The 26,162-nt window shown below is 52.5% G+C and overlaps 1 protein-coding gene across 1 annotated transcript; it reads right to left on the bottom strand.

Moving 5' to 3' along the window:
• On the bottom strand, window positions 1-25,792 carry MMP2 (matrix metallopeptidase 2). The gene is made up of 13 exons (XM_060130572.1): window positions 25,354-25,792; window positions 22,563-22,789; window positions 21,538-21,686; window positions 20,387-20,515; window positions 19,995-20,168; window positions 17,145-17,318; window positions 16,115-16,288; window positions 14,066-14,221; window positions 12,680-12,815; window positions 8,439-8,575; window positions 7,267-7,426; window positions 2,605-2,714; window positions 1-1,129 (listed from the first exon to the last, which is right to left on the bottom strand). Exons 1-13 carry the CDS (start codon window positions 25,507-25,509, stop codon window positions 1,026-1,028), a joined length of 1,986 nt encoding a protein of 661 aa, XP_059986555.1. The 5' UTR covers window positions 25,510-25,792; the 3' UTR covers window positions 1-1,025.
• Window positions 25,793-26,162: the final 370 nt, after the last annotated feature.

The following is a 26,162-nucleotide window of genomic DNA, read 5'->3' as shown; positions in this document are numbered from 1 at the left end:
CAATTAAATAACAGAAACGCTGCTGTTCCAGGGCTCTTTCCACGGGACAGAGCGACTCCAGCTCACCCACCCTGAGTCTCTCGCTGTTTATTTGGGCATCTGTGACCTTTCCAGCATATGTTACCTGTATGCTGCAGGGAGCGAAGATTTAGACTTTCTAAGTTTCCTCTTCTGGCTAGGGCTGGGGCCCCTCTCTAGTCTCTGCTAAAACAGCCGGCCAACATGGCCACTCAATCGGTGTCTTTATTCATACTTGTTGATTTTTCCCACGGGGAAACTGCTGAAGGGAGAGGAGGGGAGACTGGGTGAGGAGCCAGGGTTTGGTTTTCCTCCATCCAGTGGAGTAAGTGACAGAGGAGGGACATACTAAATAGAGTGACCAAGGGGACCATCGCTACGTGGGCTGAGATGCATTGTGCAGTGACTTCAGATAACCTGAGTCCTTCTGTCAGGAAACGCAATTTCAAAGTGGAAAAATAGATCAAAACAAAAAAAAAAACAAAGTGCATACAAAGCAAACTGCTAATGTAGGGACGGTTCTAAGGCAGCCAGCAGTGAGAAGGCCAGGTGTCTGGCGTGGCCACCGGGCCATGCCCCTCTCCCACTGCCCCATGCCAGGCCAGGCTGTCGGGCCACCAGTGCCCTCTTCAGACAGTCTCTGTTGGCTCCAAGGGTGCTGTAAAGCCACAGAAGGTTGTGGAAGGAGAAGAGCCTGAAGGGTGGCAGCACCAGGGCAGCCCAAGACAAGGCTGCATTGAGAATATCAAAGCATCTCTTTGGGGGTGGCTCTGGAGGGCTGGTGAGGTGTGGAGGGGGAGGGGCACCTGGGACGGGTACAATCAGCACCTTTCTTGGAGCACAGGGCAGAGCCACTCTGTGGTTTCTTAAGTTACCAGGTGGGAGTGAGAATGCTGATTAACTACAGAGCTGAGGGCTGCCAGGCCCATCCGGGTCCTTCCCTGGTGCTCAGGGCCCGGTGTGCAGAAAGTGATAGAGAGGCAGGCCCTGGGGGAGGCAGAGACAGCTCAGCAGCCCAGCCAGTCGGACTTGATGCTTCCAAACTTCACGCTCTTCAGACTTTGGTTCTCCAACTTCAGGTAATACGCGCCCTTGAAGAAGTAGCTGTGACCTGGGATGAGAAAGAGAAGAGGCTATGACCAAGCCATCCTCAGGCATTATGGCACAGGGAAGGTTCCTGAGAGTTTTACAAGTCTGCCTGCCATAGGGAAGAAGCTTTTAAATCACAGGAGACCCCTGTGAGGCTGGAAGAAGGGAAACGGCTATGGAATTATGCTCTCTGAGTCTTTGTTTCTTCATGTTTAAGATGTGGATAACGATACCACCTCTTAAGGCTTCTGAGGATTAAATGAGATGATATATGCTATAATTAAGATAAATAACAGAACTCCACTGAGCACAAGCTCCAAACTAGGCACTTTCCTTTTCCAGAGGTGGCAAACCAGGAGGCTGCTAGCCCCATCGGGCCCACAGATTGGTTTTATTTAGCTCACACAGTTTTTTCTTTTGTTTTGTTTTGAATAACTGGCCAACATGTAAACATCTGGAAATTTCATATGAAAATACAGATTTCTCACTTCCTTTTAAAAGAGTTAGAATATCTAATAACACTGCTCCCCTTTTCTTGCAGGGCAGAGATCGCCAGAAGCCGAGAAGCAACTGTCCCCTGAAAATGAGCCATGTGCTCTCTGGTGCTCCACAGACCCCACCACTCCCTACTGTCTGCCCTGCCTGCATCACTTATTCAGGCCACCAGCTTGGCCCCTGTGGGCTTTGGAATTTCTTACTCTGAACATATATGATCTCATTTTCTTCCTTTCAAACCCTGGCATATAGTACGTGCTCAGTAGACGTTTATTTCTGAAGATAATATTTAACCTAGCACCTGATTGTATACTGCTTTTTCCTGGACATGTAAGACCTTTAGCCCCTGGAGGTCAGGGCCATGTGCTTAGCGTGTGATAGGAACTCAAGAAGCATCTTTGCGAAATTTAATTGAAATCTCCTCTAAAAAGCCAAACTGGACTCATTTCCAGGGCCCTAGAGACCTCCCAGAAGCCTCCTCAGGAATATGGTTTCCAAACTCCAAACTCTATCCCTCGCTGGTTTGGTGTTTCATTCAGCAAGGGACCAGGGACAAATTGAGCCGATGGGCTATCTCTGCCACCTCAGCAGCAGGGCCTAACAAAGTCTGTGCTGTCTCAAATGGAGCCATCCTTCTGCTAATAGGAAGCAGTCACAAGGCCCCTTGTGGAACCCAAAAGGGCCTGGATCAAACCCCAGAATGAATCCAGGGCACTGAGCCCAGGTTTCTCACTCCCAGCAGGCCTCCCGCCCTCCCTGCTCCCTGGCTCCAGGCTCTGCAGCTGTGAGGGGCCTTTCTGGGTCTTATATCCTGGAGCCAGCTGAGTGAGCAGAGGTCAGGGGTCTGGATGCCTTCCCAGCACTGGGTTGAAGGGGCTGGTTTGTTTTCCCGGGGCGCCACATGCTTTCCTGCACAATAAGGGAGTGTGTGCTTGTGAGGAGCAGGGCCCTGGCTGGGGGGCAGGGAGTCCTAGAAAGTGGACAGAGGCCTGGGCAGCTCACCCCCGCCCTGCAGGTCCACCACGGCATCCAGGTTATCAGGGATGGCGTTCCAGGCATCTGCGATGAGCTTGGGGAAGCCGGGATCCATTTTCTTCTTCACCTCATTGTATCTGCAAGGAAATGGCCATGGTGAACTTGTGGGAATCCCTAAAGGCCAGCCCTTCCCCAACTTGATGGGAGGACAGGGATGATGGCTCCTGCGTGAGCCTGGGAAGCCAGACCTAGCCCTTCAGGGAGGCCATTGACTGGAGCTGAGGGGCAGGGAGTCAGACCTGGGTGAATCCTAATTCCACTACTCACTAATCAGGTGACTTTGGACAGCCCCATGAAAACAATCTTGTGATTACTGCTCACGTTTTTTTTTGTTTGTTTGTTTGTTTTTTTTGCGGTACACGGGCCTCTCACTGTTGTGGCCTCTCCCGTTGCAGAGCACGGGCTCTGGACGCACAGGCTCAGCGGCCATGGCTCACAGGCCCAGCCGCTCGGCGGCATGTGGGATCTTCCCAGACCGGGGCACGAACCCGTATCCCCTGCATCGGCAGGTGGACTCTCAACCACTGCGCCACCGGGGAAGCCCACTGCTCACGTTTAAGCAGTGTGTTACCCACCTTCCATATACTTTCTCAATCCTTTCGACAACGCTAAGACACAGTCACTACCATAATACCCATTTTACAGACCAGAGGCTTAAAAAGGGCACCCAGTTTCTAAGTGGGAGTCCAACCCTGGCCTATCTGGCTCAGGGCAGCAAACTGCTCTCTGGGCCTCAGTTTTACCATCTGTAAAATGGGTTATAATTAATTTAATGTATTTAATTAACACATATGTGAAACAGAGTAAAACATGCAAAGTGCCTATCCCAGTATCTGGTACTGGGTAGGTATCTGGGAAATGTTAGTTCCCTTACAAACTCTGATCCCTGCTGCAGTACAAACAGCACTGGCCCAGGAGCCCAGAGACAGGGTCCGGCCCCATCACTGCCCTTCACGGCTCAGCTTGGACAAATACTGCTTCTTCATCTGTCAAGTGGAGTTGACAGTCCACAACCTGGGCAATGATCTTGGCTGGGACAGTGAGGTTACAGTACAAGGTGGTGTGTGAACCCAAGCCCTGTCAGTCACAGGGCGACTTCCTGCCACCTCAGTCCCAATTGCAGTTCTCAGGGCAAGTCGTTATCTTGGGCTCTGCCTTTAATTTGTGTAAATACCTTGAGTATTAGTTGGCATATTCTTCTTTCTGGCTAGCAACATCTGTGTCTTTTTAATTTGGAGGGAGAACTTTTTAAATGCTGGGTTATTTTGATTCCATTGCTTCTCCACTTACACTCAATATATTTATTATTCTGTAAATATTTAATGAGCTCCCACCATGTCGCTGTGGATATTGTAATCAACAAGATAAAGTCTTGCCCTCATGATGCTGATTTTCTAGATAGATCTGTGTTTGAATGCCATCCCGGTGACAGCCAAGCATCAGCCTCATAGCTGACTCTCTTCTTCCCTACAGCCAGCCTGACGACCTCCGCCCCAGATGCCAAAAACAGCTTCCTCTCTGAGTCCCCTTCTACAGGGGTCTTCCCCCTCTGCCCTCAGAACTGCCAGAAAAGCCTTCCTAATCCTAGTTCTGTCATGAAACTTCTTCTTGCCAAACCTAGCATGCTTCCTCATGACCTGGGGTACCAAAACCAAGTTTCCCAGCTCAGAATTCTAGCAATCCATCCATGTCACCTGCACTGACCTCCCAAACTACATTCTCTAGAGTGATGATGGCTGAGAGCTATGTGTCCTTGAACTTGCCCTCATTTCTCTCTCACTCTACCCACGGAAGGTAGGGATAGCAGGAAGCAACCCCATTTGATGGATGAGGGAACTGAGGCTTGGAGAAGTGAACCAATTTGCTTCCAAGTTCTTTTCCTCCAGGAAGAATACAGCATGGAGCCATCAGAACATGTTGGCTCTGAACAGAACCACACCTCTTCACATTCCTCTCTGTCCCCAGAGCCTCCTCTGGGAGCCTCCTTTCCTGCTCGCTGGTACACTCTTTTGAAAGGCTTCTCTGTGACCCTCTGAACTTCTCCCTTCTGGCTGTAGAATTGCAGTGCAGAGCAGGTGTTAAGAACACAGACATCGGGCTTCCCTGGTGGCGCAGTGGTTGAGAGTCCGCCTGCCGATGCAGGGGACACGGGTTCGTGCCCCGGTCCGGGAAGATCCCACATGCCGCGGAGCGGCTGGGCCCGTGAGCCATGGCCGCTGAGCCTGCGCATCCGGAGCCTGTGCTCCGCCAGGGGAGAGGCCACAACAGGGAGAGGTACGCGTACCGCAAAAAAAAAAAAAAAAGAACACAGACATTTGTGTCCAAGCTTGTTCAAAGGTATATCCTTGAGGCACTTCAGCCTGAGTTTCTACACTTAGAAAATGGAGTTAATAATAGCATCTACCTTAAATGAGAAATACAGGTAAAATGCACAGCCCTGGGATGTGGTACAGGTCCCATCACAAGAGCCATCACTATTTTATTTGTATGTGTTTATGTCTCTTCCCCTCACGATATTGTAAGTTCTACCAGGCAGAGAGAGACTATTTCTTGACAGCTGTCTTCCAGCACCTAGGTAATTGTCTGGCACATAGGAGATATTGAATACATTATTGTGGGTTTGGTGGAAGCTTCTAGAAGCAAGGGCTGAGCACTCCCTGGCATGACCTAGGGTTTGCCCAATCTGGAAGCAGCTGCTCGTCCTCTGTCATTCTGGAGCACTCTCTCCTTCTCCAGAAGGGAGGCCTGGGAATCGGCAGACTCCACCAGGACCAATGTCTCGAGCTCATTAACTATCTCTCTGGGGAAAAAGATCTGTCTCCTTTGGAAACCCCGCCCAGATCCTCCAGTAGATGTTTCAGTTCTGCTGCTTTTAAGGAAGATTCACAGAACTTCCTCTGTGGAGCAGGCTGTCCATCCCAGATCCAGGCTTTGTGAGGTGGGCTTGCTGTGGAAAAGGACTGGGAAGCAGATAACTCTGCCCAAAACCCAGCAAGGTACCACCACAGCGTGAGCATCAGTGTGTGTGTGTGTGTGTGTGTGCGCGCGCGCGCACGCATGGACACGTCTGTTCTCATATGTTTACATTCACCGTACGTGCTGGGGGGTGATTATAAATGTCCTCTCAACACCATGATTCAAAGACAAGAGGTCTATGGTTCTGCTCTGTGAGGCTGGGCCTCTGGCTGTGCGTGATGCTAAGATCCGGAGATTCGGAGCGCCTCCTGTGCCGAGATGCCCTTCCCCAGTACGTGCGCGTGCCTGAGTGTTCTGGAGCCTGTGGGCAGAGTGCCTGCTCCGCGTTTTCCTGGCTGACTGTTTCCTTTCTTGAGGCTTGAGATATCAATCAGCTTAAGTTGCTAAGCATCTTAGCAATATGTCTGGAATTCCACCCTGCCATGGCAGCCTGGGACATAAACAGCTCCTGAATGCAGGGCAGCTGGGGGCGGGTGGTGGGGAGGAGACGGGAGGAGAGAGGCCTTGGGAGGGAAGCAGGATTGTTCCAGGGGTGGCAGACAAAGGTCCAGATGCAGCCACGGGAGGAAACGTGGGGACGCTAGGAGGGAAGGAGGAAGACCACCCCTCCCCCACCGACCCGATGACCCTGAGGGTACAGTGCAGGGGGCCCAGGGTTAGAAACCAGAAGAAGCAGTTATAATCCTATAATCTGTGGCCAACACACTTGCCTATAAATAACTTAAGACAAGTTGGTTCATTTCTATGGACCTCAGATTCCTCATCTAGGAAATGTGAAGATTTAAAATCAAACTCCTGAGGTCTGGGCTGCCTCTCACTAAACTTTCCTGGAGATCAGGCTCCCTGACCCTCAGGCCTGACCGTGGCCTCTCAGAGTCAGACCCTTCCCTTTAGACGAGCTGGAGCGGAGAGTTACCTGCTTCCACACTGGCCCCCGGCCAGCCTGTGCCCACAGCTACTGAGCCTGCGGCAGATGGGCCAGCGGGTGCCGCTGTTTTCAATGAGGCTGAATTTGGATGCTGGCTCCAGTGGACACCCGTCTCAGTTTTCATCCTATGTTTGCTATCTGCCATCCCTGCCTCCACCACCCCCATCTCTTGGGACTCCACTATCTCAGGTATAGTGTAGAAAAGTGAAAAATGTTCTCTGGGAGCCAGAATTCCAGGGTTTAAATCCCAGCCTGCCACTACTTGGCTGTGTGACTTTTAGCTAGACACTTAACCTCTCTGAACCTCTTTCTTCACCTGTAAAATGGGAGGAATAGTAATAATAATATCCACCTCATAAAGCCTTTGGAATGGTGTCTGGCACATAGCATCAGAGTAGCAGCTATTATCTTTATTTTTATCACTCCCTTCTTCAGTGATTCACTCTAAAATATGGGACTCCAGACCAGACGGACATGGGCCCAATCCAAAGACTTCTGAGAAGGGAAAGGAGGATCTAACCAGAATTGTACCAGTAATGTGCCCAAGAATAGCTCACCCTTTGGTGACTTTTCAGAGGGCCAATAACCCTGGCAGATTAGAGACCAGAGAGGGAGCATCCGTGGTCCACCAGCCTCCAAACTTAACCCAGGAGGCTCAAAGCCCGTGTCTTCTCTCTGTCCACGCAGCTGGTGGTGCCGCTTTCCTTCGCACCGCCCTCCCTTACCTCCAGAATTTGTCTCCAGCGAAGATGTACGTCTTCTTGTTCTTGCTCCAGTTAAAGGCAGCATCCACTTTTTGGACATCAGGAGGAAGCCCCAAGCTGGTCAGCGGCTTGGGGTACCCTCGCTCCAGGGTGCTGGCTGAATAGACCCAGTATTCATTCCCTGGGGTGGAAGAAGAGGGTGGGCTGGTGGCAGGTGCTGGAGGCTGTTCCTCCCACCATCCATCTGCTAGGGACCCCACTGTGGCCTTTCTCAGCAGGGACACGAGTTCTGCCCAGTTCCGCATTCAGTGTCCGGAATCAGGGTCCACATATAAGGTTTTACAAATCGGTTATGGAAGGTCCCTGGCCAAGAAGGTAAGTGGGAGTGAGTCCTAGCCTGGCCCCACTTACCAAGCCAGAGACTCTAAGTGCCACACCTGTTGTGAAGAGGCACCTTTTTCTAATTTGCACAAAGGTCCCCTGTGAGCCAGCAGCTGCTTTCATCACTCTGGGCTGGAGGAGCTGGGAAGCTGGCTGGTGGAACATGCACCCGTGGTGCTTCAGTGCCCCCAGGAAGCCACCCCTGGGCCTCCACCGCAGCCCTTCCTGAGCTCCCTCCTAACAGCCTGGTTTTCTGTCTCCCCCACTAGTTCATGAGCTCCCTGAGAGCAGGGGCTGCATCTCTGGCACACGATAGGTGCTCGAATAAAGATTAAATGAGCAGGGTTTCCCAAATGTTACCCAGGTGACCCTACCTCGGTGATTTTTTACCACTTATAGAGTCTCCTCATATTACTTAACTCGAATTAACGTTTTGCTTTCAAGGAATTCATTTTGAAGTCTATAGAAATAAATTTAAACATTAAAAATGAAAACAAATAAGTGTTTAAAAAATTCTAATTAAAATTGTCATCTGCCAAAGGCACTAGCATTAGGAAGGTGTTAAAGACACCAGAACTAAAGTGTCATTTTCCCTCTGGAAAAGGAATCAGAAGGATTGAAAAGGGATTAAAAGGTTATTGAAATGGTCGTTCTGTGGGCCAGTGCTAGTTGATGCTGGGTGTCTGAACCCATCTCCCAGATGATGGTTGAAAGAGTGGATCCCTAAAGGAGAGGGAACACCCACCAGTGCACAGGAATCACGGTGCAGTGCCGCCTGGAGCCCAGGGCCAGGCAGCTCCCCTCCCACACACCTGCAAAGAATACAGCCTTCTCCTCCTGTGGGGCCTCGTATACAGCATCGATCTTTTCCGGGAGCTCAGGCCAGAATGTGGCCACCAGCAGGGGCCCCATGGGCTTGTCACGTGGTGTCACTGTTCGCCAAATGAACCTGGGTGGGGGAAGGGGACACAGGAAACCAAACCTTCAGTCACTCTGCAGTTGTAACTGCACATGCCTCTATAAGCCCTCTCAGAAACATCCCTGGATGATTCCCTGGGAGGTGGGGAGGTAAGATCAAAGAAAGGGTGGAGAAGGACTGGAGAATGGGCAGAGCCCCCTCTGCAAGATGCCAGGGCTGAGAAGCAACCTTTTGCTCGCCCTCCTGCTCCCTCCTCCAGGAAGCCTTCCCTAACTACTTCTGTCCCTTACTGTGTTCTCCCTCCTCTGAACCTCTTAAAATCATCAACACTGAGTGCCCAGAAGAGTAGTTTGATTGTTTGTTTTTTTAAGTGTCTTATCTTTCCTGTCAGTTTCAAAGCCAATTCAGGCAGAGGCTGATGGCTCTCAAAAGTATTTCCTGAATTGAAATGATGGATTCAGGCACTTTGGCAGGAGTAGTAAAGAGCCATCGTTTATTGAGGGCCTACTAAGTGCCAAGCACTTTATGTGGCTTGTAAGATGTCGATTTCAATGTCAATATTATAAGATAATATGCACTCTCAGTGGTCTACCCAGCATCTATTATCTTATTTCCCTATCATCCTCCCTCACAAAATTCCCACATTTATGGCCCCTCCTTTCCTATAGGTGGACCCAATCCCCATTCTGATGAGTTTAAGCTACTGGTTCTCAAAGTGTGAGCTCCAGACCAACACCTGGAACTCATTAGAAATGCAAATTATTGGACCCGACTCAGGACCCATGAATCAGACTCTGGGCTTGGGGCCCAGTAATCTGTGTCTTAAGAGCCTTCCAGATGATTCTAATGCATGCCAAAGTTTGAGAACCGCTGATCTAAGCCTATCGGAGCTTAGCATTCCCCGGCAACTGTTATTGATTCAGCAGTGGCCATGTGTCCTATGTTGGCACAATAAGATTGAACACATACACTTATAGTTCACATCTGGAGATCTGTCTCTCTCTTTCTTTTCTGCTGGATGTTTGCAAGGAAGTTTATAGCCCCAGTTGCCACTGGCAGCCATTGTGTGACCCTGAGGGACCCAGTCTTAGGATGAAGACAATGCCAAGGAGAGCAGTGGACGAAGACATCATTGAATCAGTGACCCTCTTTCTGCCCCTGGAGGCAGCCCTACCCCTGGACTTTGTACCACGTGGGAGTAATTTCTTTCCATTGTTTAAGCTGGTTTCAGCTGGGATTCTCTGTTACTTGCAGCCAAAACATCCTGATACAGGAAAGTATCACAATCCTTATTTGGCAAATGACGCTCAGAGAGGTAATGGAATTACCAGGATTCAAATCCACATCTGACTCCAAAGTCTGAGTTTAATTATCCTACAATACTGCCTTTCTTGTCCCCCACAATGCCTAGCACCAATTTTTGCATATGGTCAGAGCTTAAATTTTTTTTTTTTTTTTGGCGATACGCAGGCCTCTCACTGCTGTGGCCTCTCCCATTGCGGAGCACAGGTTCCGGACGTGCAGGCTCAGCGGCCATGGCTCACGGGCCCAGACGCTCCGCGGCATGCGGGATCTTCCTGGACCGGGGCACGAACCTGTGTCCCCTGCATCGGCAGGCGGACTCTCAACCACTGAGCCACCAGGGAAGCCCAGAGCTTAAATATTTACTGATTAATTCAAGGAGTCCGTTAAACACTCATCAACTTCCTTTTGAAAGAAAGTAATGTGTCAGGCCAGGGATGGCTCCGACCTGGGCCTAGGCACTGCACCCTTTCCCAACTCTGTACTCAGATCCGCACGTGTGGTCAGGGCTTCTTTAGGGAGAAGTGCTCCAGACCAAGGGTGGTGCTGGGGCACGGGGCCCCTGGGCTCACCTCTTCCCCAGCCCTGTAATGGGGGCTGCAGGACAGCACTGACATCTGTTGTTACATGTCCTGGTTTGGGCGTTCATGGCCTGATGGACCTGACTTCTCATTGCAATTTGGGTCTCATCTCACTCTGTATTCTTGCCCTCTCTCTCCCTACTGGCATCTGCCCCCCGGCACCTAGCCCAGTGCCTGGAGCAGAGGAGCCCCTTCACAAGAGTCTTTGGAACATCTTCAGCCTCACCAGGCTCTCCCGGGAAAAGCCAGGAACTTTCACATCTCTATGGCTTTGTTCTTGCAGTTCCCTCATCTCAAACACGCTCCCACCCTGCCAGCCCCATCACGTCCATCCGCATCTGCTTCTCCTTTAATGTTTCCCCTTGAGCGCTGCTTCACCTGCAGAGCTCTTCCTTCACTTGGACGTGTCCACAAAGCATTTTGCTAATGTCTCTTGCAGTCACATCTCTTTCATTCTGCCATGTCAGTCCTCTATACCTCTATTCCCTAAACCAGACTGGGGGTGCTCAAACTTTAATGTGCATCAGAATCACTGGGGAAATTTTCTTCTTTTTCTTTTTTGGCTGTGCCACATGGCTTGTGAGATCTTAGTTCCCCTACCAGGGATTGAACCCAGGCCCTCGGCAGTGAAAGCTCAGAGTCCTAACCACTGGACCGCCAGGGAATTCCCATGGGGAAATTTTCTTAAATGCAGACGCCTGGGACCCATTCCCAGAGATTCCAGTCAGAGGGCCTGAGGGTGAGGACAGAAACCCACACGTTTAACCCTCACACTCTAGGTGGTTTCTGTGTGGGAGATCCACTGACCTCTTTTTGAAGACACTGATTCAGGCATTAAGTAGCCCCTCCACCTCTGGAACAACACCTAGCACCCCCAGCTCCCAAAGCCTAGCAAAGGATTTGGCACAGTAGATGGCAAGTAATTATTTGTCGATAATAACAGCTAGTATGCTTGAACGCACTTAGTCTGTGTCAGGCACTCTTTTAAGCACTAAGCTCACCTAATCCTTACAACAGCCCTGTGAGATAGGTTGGAATATTCATCCCATTTTAGAGATGAGGAAATTGAGGTTAAAAAGAGATACACAGGGCTTCCCTGGTGGCGCAGTGGTTGAGAGTCCGCCTGCCGATGCAGGGGACACGGGTTCGTGCCCCGGTCCGGGAAGATCCCACATGCCGCGGAGCGGCTGGGCCCGTGAGCCATGGCCGCTGAGCCTGCGCGTCCGGAGCCCGTGCTCCGCAACGGGAGAGGCCACAACAGTGAGAGGCCCGCGTCCCGCAAAAAAAAAAAAAAAAAAAAAAGAGATACACAATTAACTTGCTTATAATCATGCAACTGGTTAGTAGCAGGTCCAGGATTCTAACCCAGGCAATCTGGCTCCAGAACCATTCTCTGAGCTATTATGCTCTCTGGATGGATGATGAATGGCTTGATGATGGATATGGACAATGGACGATGGATGGACAGATAATAGATAGATGGATGGATCATGGACAGACAGATGATGGATAGATGGATGGATGATGGACAGACAGATGAATGGATTGATGGACGATGGATAGATCCTTTAATGTCGTCCTAGATTCTGCCTGCCTTTAGGATAGCTGGGTGAGTCTTAGCCCCTGATGGATTGAGTCGGGGCCTTTATTTATAGCACGAAGGGCACCACTTCTTTCTACTCTGTGGTTACTTGCTCCCCATACATAGAACATTTTAGGTCAAGGCCATTCCAGGAGAAGGCCTGTGGTAGACTGGATTACTGTTCCTAATTCTTCCCTCCATCCCTAGTTTAGAAGTATACATCCACGTGTGTTGTCACAGGACTCTGCAGTACCATCCCCTAGAGTAGGTATTGGGCTTGGCCACGTGATTTGCTTGAGCCAGTGGAATATTCTCAAACATGCTGAGACTGAAGGCTTTAAATGTGCTTATGTGGTTTGATTCGGCCTCTTGTGCTCCTGCCATGTGCCACAAGTAGCCGCTAATCCCAGGAGAATGAGTGACACGCAGAGCATACCTGAGCCCAAACTGCAGCCCGAAGCCAAGGCACCTGGTAGACCCACGACTAGAAGAGGGCACGAGACATGCCTGTTGTGTAGCCACCAGGATCTACCTGACACGCAGCAAAAATGGTCTCATACAGGCCATTCTGTGAAGCCCACAGTAGGATCCTTGAGCAAGAGATGGGCACGAGAATAACAGGGAAGGGGCAGAGGGCAAGGAGGACAAGAAGCGAGATCCCGCACTTACCGGTCCTTGAAGAAGAAGATCTCCCCACGGATCTGAGAGATGCCATCAAAGACGATGTCCTGTTTGCAGATCTCAGGAGTGATGGGGCCCAGTGTGGGCGTGGGGCCAGTGCCAGTGTCAATGTCAGGGGAGGCCCCTGGGGGAGGACACCTGACCTCAGACTCAGACTCTCCCCAGCTCCAGGGGTTCTCCCTACCAGGCTGAGCCCCTAGGCTGGCCCACCCAACCTGCGAAGTATCAGAAGAATAGTATTCTGGCCTCGGTGTCAGCCCAGGGAAGACGGGGGCCGAGGCCTGGACTTGGAGAGAGGAGACTGAACAGAAACCGGAATCCTGTGGCCCTTCGCCTTTTACAAATGCTCTTCCCTGACATCCTCAGAATCAGTCCTCTCTACATCCCTAAGAGGTAGGCATCATTATCACCCCCATTTTACAGATGAGGAAACTGAGGCCCAGAAAGGTTGTATATGACTTGCCCAAATATTTAAACCCAAAGCTCATGTTAGTAAGCCCGCAGGAGAGTCACGGTGGTCAGAGGGGATACTCGTGTGTCCAGCACTGGGGGGTGTGGTACTTCCTTCACTCCTTAGGATAACCAGCTGCAGTTTAGAGATGGAGAAACTGAGTCGAAAGAGGTAAAGACCGGCTCCATCTTTTGCGGCTGGTGAGTGGCAGAGGCAGCACTCGAACCCACAGCCTCTCACTCCACTGCAGTTCTTCCCCGAGTCCAATGTTCCCCACACTTCATCACTCCAGAGCCAGTTCCATGATTTCAGCTTTGTCCAGGTACCACCAGTACTATTCCATATTGACTTTTCTTTTTTTAAAATGGAGTTACTTTGTAAACTCTGGCCTCACTGTAAGCATTAATATAAATAAAATCCCTAGTTTCAGGTACTAGTTGTATTGATCCTATTACACGTTAAACTAGAAGAATCGTTAGGAAGACTAGAAACTTGCACCCCTGTATCACTAAGGTCATTCCAGGCACTGGGAAACTCTACCTTGTGTTTAGCTAATCCTCCTGGATTCTAAACCTCACTTGGATACATAAACCTGGTTGATCTCGGGCCAGAGGGTTACCTTTCTCATACCTCAGTTGACCCGCCTAGAAAATGGAGAGCCCATTTCTGCCCCGCCTGCCTCACAGCATGGCTCTGGGGAACCAAGTGGGGCACAGACACTGGTGTTATTTGGAAAGGAAAGGGCTGTCCAAGGGTCCCCTTGGAGAGTTGCTCTGACACACCCAGACCAGGTTAACACTCCTGCCCTTGTCTCCTGCAGTCCTAGACAAATGGGACCTGGATGCTTCCGCTCCCTGGGCCTCCATCCCCGGTGGCATGACCTCCCCAGATCCCTGCCCCAGGGACCCCAAGCTGAGGCTTACCATAGAGCTCTTGAATGCCCTTGATGTCATCATGCGACAGGCGGAAGTTCTTGGTGTAGGTGTAAATGGGGGCCATTAGGGCTCCGGGATCCTCTGAGTGTTCCAGCCCCATTGCATGGCCAAACTCATGGGCTGCCACGAGGAACAGGCTGTACCCTGAGGCCCGCAGGGAGGGGAGGAGGGACAGAGAGACAGGGAGAAAGATGAGAGAGAAGTCAGGCCTGGCCCCGGCGATGGCGACATTTGAGGACATCCCCATGGTGGGACTGAGAGCATGGAGGTGACATGTACTGATTTTTCCTTCTCCCAAGAATTCTGGGGTTAACAGACCATGCCTATGGTTTTCAAGGAGAGTCAACCAAAGTCCGCTTGTCCCTTTCCAGGTGGGCTGCACGTGTGCTAGAAAGGGGAGCACGTAGCATCGGCAAATCCTCTATGTAGAGTCCCATTTGTTAAAAATCCTGTTTCCTGGCTCTTTGTTTCTCTATAAAGACTTAGGACAAAACCTGCTCTGTGGGTTCTCCAGAGAGGTAACCCCTGGGACCACCATTTCTGCTCCAGGGGAAGCAGTAAAAAGATTCTTACTTGGAGTGGTTGCCCAAGCTCAAGCCAGACAGTGGGCAAACCCTACTGTCACACCCTGCTGTGTATTGAATTGTGTCCCTCCAAACCCCACGTACCTGTGACTATGACCTTATTCGGTAATAGAGTCTTTGCAGATAAATTAAGATGCAAGTTAAAATGAAGCCCTACTGCAGTAGGGTGGACCCTTAATCCAATGTGACCCATGTCCTTATAAGAAAAGAAGATACTTAGAGATGAACATATAAGGTCAAATAACAACAGAGGCAAAGATTGGAGGGATACAGCCTCTAGAGGGAATGTGGTCTTACCCACACCTTGATTTTGGACTTCTAGATGACTCTAGAAGGACAAGAGAATAAATTTCTGTTGTTTGAAGCCACCTGGTTGGCGGTACTCTGTTATGGCGGCCCTAGGACACGAATACACCGCTCCCCAGGTGCACCACACCTGCTCTGGAGCCTCAAACCACTCCGGTAGGTGGAGAATCCCACCTTTAGGTAGAGACTGCAGCAGGTAAAATCAGGATATGTCTTAGCACGGCACTTGGTGGAGGATGAGAAAAACTCCTTTGGCCAGCCTCTGTCAGCTGGCGTTCTCCAAGTTCCATCTCATTGAGAGTTAAAAAGAAGAAAAGTAACTTAAAGAGAGGCTGACCTAATTCTGGCTGGCCCAGGACCAGCACTCTCACCTGGCTATCTGGGGCCTTGAACCCAATGACACTGGGCCCTGCAGCCTAGGCTGGGCACAGTGCCCCCAAGGATTCTGTTCATTGCAGTGACCACACAGTATGGTCATGACCTGTCTCCTGGTCACTCTCTCGCTCCAGCCTGTGAGTCCTGGAGGGCAGAGAACTGTCCCAGGTAGCTGTGTTTTCAACACCCAGCACTGACGAGGACCCCTCCATTCACAACTTGGCAAAGGACGGTGCCCGTGGGGCAGGAGGGCTGTGGACGCTTCCCCGTGCTGCATGGAGGGTGGGGAGAGCAAGGATGAGGCTCCTCCTGTTTTCCTCTCTTCTGCCCACCTGGCTCCCTGTTGGAGTGAGAATGCCTCGCAGGAGAATCATCTCTCTGGGGCAGGGCTCCCTGTGCCCAGCATTGAGACATTTTGGGGTTTGACAGACCCACCTGGAGGGGTACAGATGTGGGAGGGAAAAGCAGCATCTCCTCGGGAAAGCTGGTTCCCACCCAGGAATCGGGTACTGGGATGGACGGGGTCTTATTTCGGAGGCCATGTCTCTGCCCAGAGAAACAAGGCCAAGGCAGGGACACTGTCTCCACGAGGAACGGACAGCATCTCTGCCAAGTGGGTGGGTCTGTTGTGGGCAGTGTCTCTACCAGGGTAGGTGGGTGTCTGGGGGGCAGTGTCTGTGGCTGAGGTGGGTGGGGACTCTGGAAGATTTCCAGCCCAGTCGCGGGCGGGGCAGGGTGTGCAGTGTCTTTGCCCAATGGCCAGGGCTCCTACCTTGGTCGGGGCAGAAGCCCCACTTGCGGTCATCGTCGTAGTTGGCCGTGGTCGCGCACCACAACTTCCCATCGCTGCGGCCGGCGCTGGTGCAGCTCTCGTGCTTGTTGCCCAGGAAGGTGAAGGGGAAGACACAGGGGGCACCTTCCGAGTTCCCGCCCACAGTGGACATGGCTGTGGGGTTAGGGACATGGGTCAGCGGGCAGCAACGGGTCTGGGGCCACCGCCAGGGAGCAATGATATGATGCGGCCATTAACAAACCAGGCTTACTGAGTACTCGCTCAGTGCGGGGCACGTGGTCAAGTGCTTTACACACCGCTCACCCGCCTGGCCCCCTCCAACAGCCCTGTGTGGGTGGGACCCTAGGTTACCCCCCATCTCATGGATGGGGTGACTGGAGCTCAGAGAGATGAAGTAACTTGCCTGGGCACATGCTGCTAGGAAGTGGCAGGGCTGGGATGCAAACCCAGGCAGCCCGATTCCAGAGCTTTAATTAGCCTCCCATGGATGGGACCACAGCGGCTAGAGGCAAAGGGGGCTGGGCAGAGCTGAAGGCGTCAACACGTTTCCCGAGACCGGGAGCTCCATCACACACGGTCTCGTGGGAGACCTACCTGTGTCTCCTGCAGAGAGCAGGGACTCAGCAAATGTCTGCTGAAGGAAAGGAGGAAGGAAAGAAGGGAAGGAGGGAGGGAGTCCTTACTGAAAAACAGAGACCAAAGGAGATACAGACTAAGACAAAGAAAGGCAGGCAATAGAGACATTGAGATCAGAGAGAGGAAGAGATAATTGCCAGGGAGGCTGCGAGAGTGTGGGTCGTTCAGAGGGTCCTGGGTGGACCTGACATTAGACATCACCAACCGATTCAGCTGAACTGGCTGTCGGTGCCCAGCGTTTGTCCTGATTTTGGTGTCCGTGCTGGACCAGCTGCTACGCACCCTGACTAGCGCCCCGGTCCTGGGGAAAGGAGGTGGGGACAGGGCTCCCGTGGGCTTGCTATCGAAGGACAGGGAGAGGCGTGACACCTACCAGTCTCGGGGCAGAAGCCATACTTCTTGTCGCGGTCGAAGTCCTCGGTGGTACCACACCAGCGGTAGCCATCGGTGCGGCCCTCCGTTGTGCAGCTGCTATAGGATGTACCCTGGAAGCGGAACGGGAACTTGCAGGGCTGTCCGTCGGCGTTGCCACCCATGGTGAACAGGGCTGGGGTGCAGGAGAGAGGGGGAGGGTGCGAATGTGAGGGAGACCGCCCACCTGCCCACGGGAGCATCCGCTGGGCACCTGCATGGGCGCAGAGCTGCTGCCCACCTGCCCGCTCATACCAGGGAAGTTGTAGCGTTGGTAAAACATTAATTCTGAGCTCCCAGGGTGTAATTACCCCTGCCTACACGGCCAACCCCATCCTTCCCCTGGGACGTTATGGACGGCCCCTCCACACCAGCAATAAAATAGTAAACACCTGGCACACAGGGGGGCCCTCAGATCCCTGCCCCAGCCCCAGGGTCACTGTCCACTCTGCCTGGTTGTTGCCCACATCCCTGCGGATTGCTAAATATATCATCCATGGTGGGCAGGATGGCAAGAGTCTCTCCATTTGATAGATCGGGAAACTGAGGTTTGCAGAAGCTGGTTCCAGACCTGCTTATGGTCATAGAAACGGAAAAACTGGATGAGGGCTGTACCTGAAAACTACAAAACACACTTAACCGCAATTTCTCCCTTCCTCGCTCTGTCACACACGCTCGTGCACACAGAGAAAGCTTCACCTCCTTTCAACCCCAGGCCCTCTCCTGGACGCTGCAGTCCCTGCACGAGGGAGGAGGACAGGAGAAGGAGGGCACGACAGGGAGGTGGTGTTTTGGGGGACCTTTCAAGACACACCCCAGGCTCCCACTCTGACCTCCCCAAGACATGGGCCATGACTGGAGAGTTCAGGGCAGACAGTGGGATTAAGAGCCTGGGCTTGTCTGTCTTGGGTTCTTCCCCTGCTCCCCCTACCCTCATCCACCCTAAAGCTACAAAATGGTGTGTCTTTGGATTTGCCAACTAGCAAAACCACAAGTGCGTAACAAGGACCATCTGTGCACTACAGCGCCAGAGGTGACCTCACCAGCCCCCGTTAACTCCGCCATGGCCAGAATTGAGCCCAGTCCATGGCGCCCCCAGCGCGGGTCTTGGGGCCCCATACCCTCACTGCTCCCGTCTCCCCAGTCTAGTGACCTTCTCCTGCAACGCCAGAAACAACGGGACGAATGGAGAAAGAAACACTGAGGCCAGATGCCTTGGTGACCTCAAAGTGGGAGAGGCAATTGTTAAATGTATCATCCACGGTGGGCAGGATGGTGTTAACCTCAATGGAGGCCAGTCTCCACCTCCGGCCTTCCATCAGCTGCATTTCTACCACCCAGGAAGCCCCCATCTCCTCTCAGATCCTGCCCCCGAAGGGACGGAGAGAAGCAGACGCTGACTCAGCAGTCAGGAGGGGCTGAGTAACCAGAACCTCTGCCCCAAGACCCAAACACGTGCATGTCGTGCGTACTTGCATCTGGCTAAAGACCAAATCAATGGCTAATGTTCAGGGCAGGGAAAAACCCTTCCCTGACTTATGAATTCCAGCTGTTTCTACTTCTATTATCAAGACATTCTGTTCTAAACACAGGGGTTGACACATGGGAGGGTTAACACCATCCAAACCCGTACTGGGAAATGCAAGATACATTAAATATTTTTGGTTTTAAATATTTCTGACTTATTGATGGTCAATGCCTTGAACTCTTAATACAAAGTATTGTGTGCACTTTGGTACCAAAAGCGTAAACAGGAACACAGTTAACCAGGTCTTTGTTTTTTTCCTTCTGTCAACATAGCTGGTACTTAGGGTTCAGTTGCAATAGTCACAAGAGATTCACAAACATGTAAAATTACAGCCAAGAAGACAGAGGCATCTATAGATCGAGGAGTCTTTATGGGATAGTGAATACTTTTAAAAAGTATTTTAAAAGGTTTTGGACTTTCTCCCCTTTTCCCCAAACTTTCTCAGCTTTCAATTTCTAGAATCATTAAACACGATGACTTGATAGAGTATGAAGTACGTACGCTGTCCTTTTATGATTTCTGATTATGAAGTGTGTCAAGGATAGATAGATGAAAAAGGATTGAGTGTGTATGTCAACACCCTCACCTTTTTAAAAACTTTTCCCTCTATGTTCCTTCAAAATATCTGAAGCTTATGTCTGAAGCACTGACAAAAAGGCACACACAAATACTGCGTCAAACCTAATGCCTTTGCCAAGACACAGAGAGGCAGCCACAAGCAAAGACAGATGGAGACCAAGAAAGGCAGACGCAACAGCTTCCAGACACCCCCACCCCCACCCCCACACACATACTCAGAGTCCAAATCAGAACCAGAAATGATGGCTGAAATTCCCCAGGTTGACGTCCCCAAGCCGGGCTGGGTACCAGGCCTTGGTGTCTGAGTCTTGCCTCCCAATCCCACTGCTAGGCTTCTCATCTACCCCCAAGCCTCTCCTCATGCCCTTGAACCTCCAATCCTGCTGGAGGGTAGAGAGTGGTTCTCTAGAGATCCGCTGGGCATTTTAATCATTCTAAGTTCCTCTAACGCATGTTAGAAAAAAATAATTAGTGCATCAAACTGGTGAGTTCAAAAATACTATTGCTAATGATAAAACTTAAAGAAAAAAAGGAATTGATTTAATGAAAGTATTAACTGAATAGTGGAACAGACGAGAGGGGCACAGTGATGGCTAAGATCAGGACATGGGGCCTGAAGAAGGGGACACTGGTTCCCTGGCAGTGCCAGGCCTGGGGAGTGTGGAGGCCAGGAAGGTGGAGGCCTGGGGCCAGGAGGACACTCACCTTCATGGGGGCAGAAGCCGTACTTGCCGTCCTTGTCGAAGTTGTAGGTGGTGGAACACCAGAGGAAGCCGTCGCTGCGGCCCGTGTCCGTGCAGCTGGTGTACTCCTTGCCGTTGAACAGGAAAGGGAACTTGCAGTACTCCCCGTCGGCGTTCCCATACTTCACGCGGACCACTGAGGGGCCACACAGGGTGGAGGGTGAACCTCTCCAGGCCTTTCTTTAGAGACCAGGATTGCGACTCACCAAGGTGTGTGACCTCCCTCCCCCCCCATCTGAGCAGATGGAGGGGTCCGCGGTTGCCAGGGAAGCCAAAGTCCTTGTTGCTAGGTGACAGGGAGGCATGCAGAGGACCGGCGAGGAGGCTTGGGCACGTGGATGGTCACTTTCTTACCTTGCCCTTCTCCCAGGGTCCACAGCTCATCGTCATCAAAGTGAGAGTCTCCCCCAACGCCAGGGCCTGGGGCGAAGGCGTGAGCCAGAAGCCCGTCTTTGCCGTCAAAAGGGTACCCATCTCCATGCTCTGAAATACACTGGATCTCAGCTTCTAGCTACCCCGCTGGGCACTGAAACCCAAGCACATGCCATCCATGGTTGGGGCCCTTTAGCCCACCTAGCATGTGTCCCCTTCCCTTGTCCTGTTGGGTTATCCAGGACTGGGGACACAGTGAGTCTAGAGTATTGCCTACTTGACTGTCACCATCCTATGGTCTACACTACTCCCTCAAGTCTACACAGCCTTCAGAATCTCTGCCACCAACCTTCACTGTCTACACTACTGCCAATGACACTACCATACCAGTCTCCTCACCACCCACCCTCCTTGTCCACAGTGTCTATACCATCTTCCCTCAATCCACACTGCTCTCTCTTAGCCGTATCACCTCCCTTCATGTCACACTATCCCCAGTGGCCACAACACTAACCCTCATAACCGCTTTGCCACCCAGGGCCACATGCCTACACTGTCTCCTGTGACTGTGCCACTTACCCTCATCACATACCACTCACAATGTCTACACCGCCTACCTTCATGTCTACACTACTGCCAGTGTTCCTACCCCAACACACATGGCGCCCTGGACCCTGGGTTCTATCCCACTTACTCTCATGTCTACACTGGTCCATCTGCCCCACTCCCATATCTAGAGTTCCTCAGTGTCTCTGAGTGTCATCCAACAGAACTTCCTGCCATGATGGGAATGTTCCTTGCCCAACTTCATAGTCTGATGTGTCTACTGAAATCTGACTAGTGTGACGGAGAAACTGAATTTCAAATTTTATTTAATTTTAACTAATTTAAAAGTAAGTAGCCCTATGGATCCAGGGGCTACCACGCTGGACAGGAGATGGGGAGCCACATGTTTTCAGGTTCACACCGCCTCCAGGGAGTCACGTCACTGCCTTCCCATCAACGCGGCTCTCCAGTGTCTGCATCTTCTGCCCTCCTAGCTAAGCTGGAAAGGAGTCCCCTGTGGCTCTCTGATGTCTGGATCGCCCCCTTGTCTCTGCACTGAGCCCCCTGCTGGCCCCTCTTCTGCCTACCCCAGCGGCCAAAGTTGATCATGATGTCAGCTTCTCCATCATGGGTCCGAGAAAACCGCAGTGGAGTCACATCACTCCAGACTCGGAAGGCACGAGCGAAGGCATTGTCCACTGTCTCGGGGTCCAGATCAGGGGTGTAGCCAATGATCCTGGAGGTGGCAGAAGTGCACGTGAGTGTGTATGGGTATGCAAAGGAACGTGAGCGTACCTATGCATGTGAGTGTGTGTGCATGTGTGCAAGGGTGTGTGTGTATGCAAGTGTGTGTGTACATGGGAGGGGTGTGAGAGTCTGTGTGCACGAGCGTGTGCATGTGAGTGTGGATACACAGGCAGACGATGTGTGTGCATGTTGAGTAGAGCTCCCTGGGAGAGGAGCCCGCCCAGAGTGCCTTGAGGTCCCACGGTGCCTCAGATCAGCCTATATGTTCAGGCCCTGCCTCAGGCGTCTCTTCCCTCCCTCTGGCCGAGGGAGAAGGATGGGGGTGTAAATAGTGCATTATGGAACACAGCACAGAGATCTCATCCTTGGAGTCCAACATGAGCCGTACAGAACAGAGCCCGCAGCCCAATTAACAACCAATTATAACAACTCTATAATACAATAAAAAACCCAATTAGCAACCAATCATCAAGTTCCCTTTACCCGCCCCAATGACCTCATCTGATAATAATAGTGACTAGCATTTATTACACTCTTACTACATGCTGGACACTGAAAGCCCTTTATACCTATCATCCAGTTCCCAAGCCGTAAGTAAGGCTTCGTTTTAACCCCATTTGGCAGATTGGAAAGCCAAGGCTCAGAGCGCTGAAAAGGAAGGAGTCCAATGCCGCACAGCCAGGAAGCGTGAGATTCAAGTCCTGGTCTGTCTTATTCCAGGTCCCAAGAATTCTGCATGCAAGCTCCTTAAGAGGCCAAGTCCTCCCAAGATAGCTCCCGGGTCCCCGGAGCGGGGAGGCAACGCCCAATGAGACGCGGTGTCCCTTGGCCCAGGGCCCTGCCTCCCGCAGCCCTGCCCCGGCACCTGTAGGTGATCTGGTTCTTGTCCCACTTGGGCTTGCGGGGGAAGAAGTTGTAGTTGGCCACGTCGGGGTTGCCACAGCGCGGCTTCCGCATGGTCTCGATGGTGCTCTGGTCCAGTTCACCTGTCTGGGGTAGCCCGAAGAACTTCTGCATCTTCTTCAGCGTGTCCTTCAGCACAAACAGGTTACAACTCTCCTTGGGGCAGCCATAGAAGGTGTTCAGGTATTGCTGGAAGAAGTAAGCACCCCGGCACAGGCAGCCACGTTAGGATGGCATAGTACTGATCAAAGGAGTCAGGGACCCAAGGGCACTGGGTGGAGTCCTAGGTTCCCAAACCAGCCCTGTCACCCACTAGCCGAGTGACATAAAAGCTGTAGAGAGCACGGCTTGGGAGCACATGTTGAGTGCTTACAATGGGCCCAGGCACTAATGTCAGCTTGTGTTAACTCATTGAATGCTCACAGCAACTCTATCATGTAGACAGTCCATCATACAGGAGGAAACTAAAGCACAGAGAGGTTAAGAAACTTGCCTAAGATCACACAGCTCACAAATGGCAGAACTGAATTTGGACCCAAGCAAACTGGCTCCAGAGGCCAGGCTTAGAACTGTACCTCTCTACCACCCCTCTGTACCTCCATCATCTCTTTTAATCCACCAAACTGCTGATGACATAGGGATTACTTTCCTCACTTTTCTTTAAAGAGATTCAAGGGCTATGTGCCTGAGCTCCAGCAGCAGTCAGTCCTGGGTTCAAATCCTGAATCTGCCAATTTCCCAGAAGAAAACAGTCCCGTCCTTCAGGTCCTGTGCAGTGGGCTCTGCCCAAACGGAGGCCAAAATCAAACAGGCCCCTGCAGGGCATCGGGGACCCATCAGCTCACTTATTTGTTGAACAGATACTTTTTGACACGTACCAGGTGCCAAGCCTGGTGCTAGTGCTGGGGGTCAAGTGGTGAGCACGACAGATGTTTCTAGTCTCTAGGGTTCAAATCCCAGTGTGGGGAGGCTGATGGACCACAAAGAAGTGAAAAGTTAAATATGTGATAGGAATGGTGGGAGAAGCCAGGAGATCTCATTACTGGGGCCCTGACCTTGTTTGAGAGGGTAGTTAGGAAAGAAGAAATAAAGGGTATAAGAATAATAATGATAATAACAATATAATGACTAATACTTATTGAGCACTTACCATGTCCCAGGTACCCTTCAAAGTGTCTAAGATTACCTCTCCTCGAACCCCAAGACAGGTACCATTATCACCCTCAGTTTGCGGAAGCAGTTGAGAGAAGTTAAGTCACTTGCCTGAGACTTACTAGGCCAGTTGATTCGTGCAGCCCCAGATTTGAGGCCAGGCAGACTGAGTTCAAAGCCTGGCTTCTCAAGCCCCGGGCCCCACTGCATTGCCTCTGGGCAACAGGGACTTCCATATGCTGTAGAAAGCATGGGGACCCAGGTAGCTTTGTCAGTGCTCCAAAGCTCCACCCTCCCCCTCAGCCATAGCCCCCTCACTATGCAGACCACCTCCTATGCAGACCCTTGAAAAAAATAGCCCCCTAAAAACGTAAGGTCTCCCAACCCATATGTCCAGAGAAGGCAGAGACCTAGATGCTGGAAAGGGGGCAGGGGTGGTGTCACATCCAGAGAAGGGGCCCCCCAGGTGACCAGGGGGCACGAAGATCCTGTCCTGGGCAGTTTGGAGACCACGCTGAAGGCGAATAGGGGCTTTCTAAGGTGGCTGAAGCAACACGTGGCAGATGTCTTGTGCGCTGGAAAGAACATCTTGAGGGGTCCCCAGCCCGAGGCGCTTACAGGGTGAGGGGGAGTGTCCTTCAGCTGCCCGCATCTCTGCTTGTGCAATGTGGTGGCCTGGATGCCCCTCTGGCCAGGCGCGCGCGCCCGCGCCCGCGCGCGCTCGCAAAACAACATCTGAGCCGCAGCTCGGAGCCCCGCCAGGAGGGAGGGCTCCCTGGCCGCTCTCCGACCCCAGCCGGCCTCAGTCCGCCCCCGCCCCACGCGCCAGGGCCCTCGTGCCGCCCCTCCCTCCGCCCTGCCGGCCAATTCTCTCCTTCTGTCCTCCGACCCCTCTGGAGAAGTTCGAGGAAACTTTCTGAGGTCCAACCCTTGACCCTCCTTGACCAACTTGCTCATTGAGCCACTGGAAAAAGCGCTGTCCTCTTCCCTCCTGCCCCCAATACTTGCCAAAAGGTCCCGGGGAGCGGTTTGTCCAAGGCCCCTCTCCAGATGTGTGCCAAAGGTTCCCAGACGTTTGCCAAAGTTCCGCTTTGCCCAGAGCTCCCACCCTCACGCGTGCAAAAACTTATCCAAATTGTGTGCCAAAGGCCCCTCTTCTCTAAGTCCCACAGGGGTTTAAAGGATCCTCCACCGTTTGCAAGAGACCCCTTTAGGCTTTTTGCCAAAGGTCTATCAGGACGCTGGCCAACGGCCTCGTTAGCCAACCCCCCAGATGTGTCCAAGAGATGCATACAAAGCCGCCCCCCTTTGCCAAATCCCGGATACTAGTCAATGTCCTTACTATTTGCAAAGGGGGCCCATTCCAGCGGTTTGCCAAAGCACCCCCCGCGCCCCCCGCTGTGTCCCGAAAGTTGCCAAATTGGGCTTCTCTTACCACAACTCCTCACCCCCTCCTCCTGCGAACCAGACCACCCCAGGCTGTTTGCTGAAGCCCCTCCCCCACGCTGTGTGCCCTCCGTGGCGATGGGGGAGGGGTGGCCCTTCCTCTACCTCCGAAGTTTGTCTAAACTCGGTTGGATGAAGCTCGCTTCGGAACTCACCACAGCCAACTCTTTGTCCGTTTTGGGGGCGACATCTCCAGGAAACTTGATGATGGGCGACGGCGCGGCGGTGGCGCGGCCCAACAGGCAGCCCAGGACGCAGAGCGCCCGCAGGGGACCGGCCAGCGGGCCCCGAGCCACTCGCGCCTCGGTCATTGCGCTCCCGGGCCCCGCGCGTCGCCCGGGGGGTTGCTGGCTCGGTGCGTGTGGCCCCGTCGCCGCCTGGCCCCCCGCGCAGCGCTGCGCCCCCAGGGGCTGTTCGACTCGGTCTCCTCGGCTTTGCCCGGCTCAGCGGCGCATGGTCCGGCCCCCAGCCCTCGCCGCCTCCGCCAGCTCTCGCCGGTCCTGGCAAAGCCTTTGTATGTTTAAAGCCCCAGATGCGTAGCTCCAGCCACCGCCGGAGGAAGTCTGGATGCAGCGGAAACAAGGGAGGGCAGCCGCCAGATGTGGCCGGCTGGGCTGGGAGGGCGCTGGCAGTGCGTCGCCGGGTGGAGGGGGAGCGCTCAGGCCCGCCCCTCTCCGCCCCATTCTCCCTCTCGCCCTCCTCCTCTTTTCTCCTTTCTTTTCCTTTCTCCGCCTCTTTTCCCCTCAGCCAGAGCTTTGGGCCTCTTCGAGAACCATCAGTGCGGCGACCTTCCAACCTTTACTCCCCAATCCGGGCGCAAAACCTATGGAACCTCTGCTGGGAAACATCTGGCGCGACCACTCTAGACACTTGAAGTCCTGAAGCTGGAGAGCTGCGGTTCTTGGAGGGACACACGGCGGGGGGCCGGACGGCCTGCACTCCCAGGGGTGTAGGGCAGAGATGG

Source organism: Lagenorhynchus albirostris, chromosome 19 (genome assembly GCF_949774975.1).
Source record: "Lagenorhynchus albirostris chromosome 19, mLagAlb1.1, whole genome shotgun sequence".
Lineage (NCBI taxonomy): Eukaryota > Metazoa > Chordata > Mammalia > Artiodactyla > Delphinidae > Lagenorhynchus > Lagenorhynchus albirostris.
Note: the sequence above shows the minus strand (reverse complement) of the source record. Positions and strands in the feature narration are given on the sequence as shown.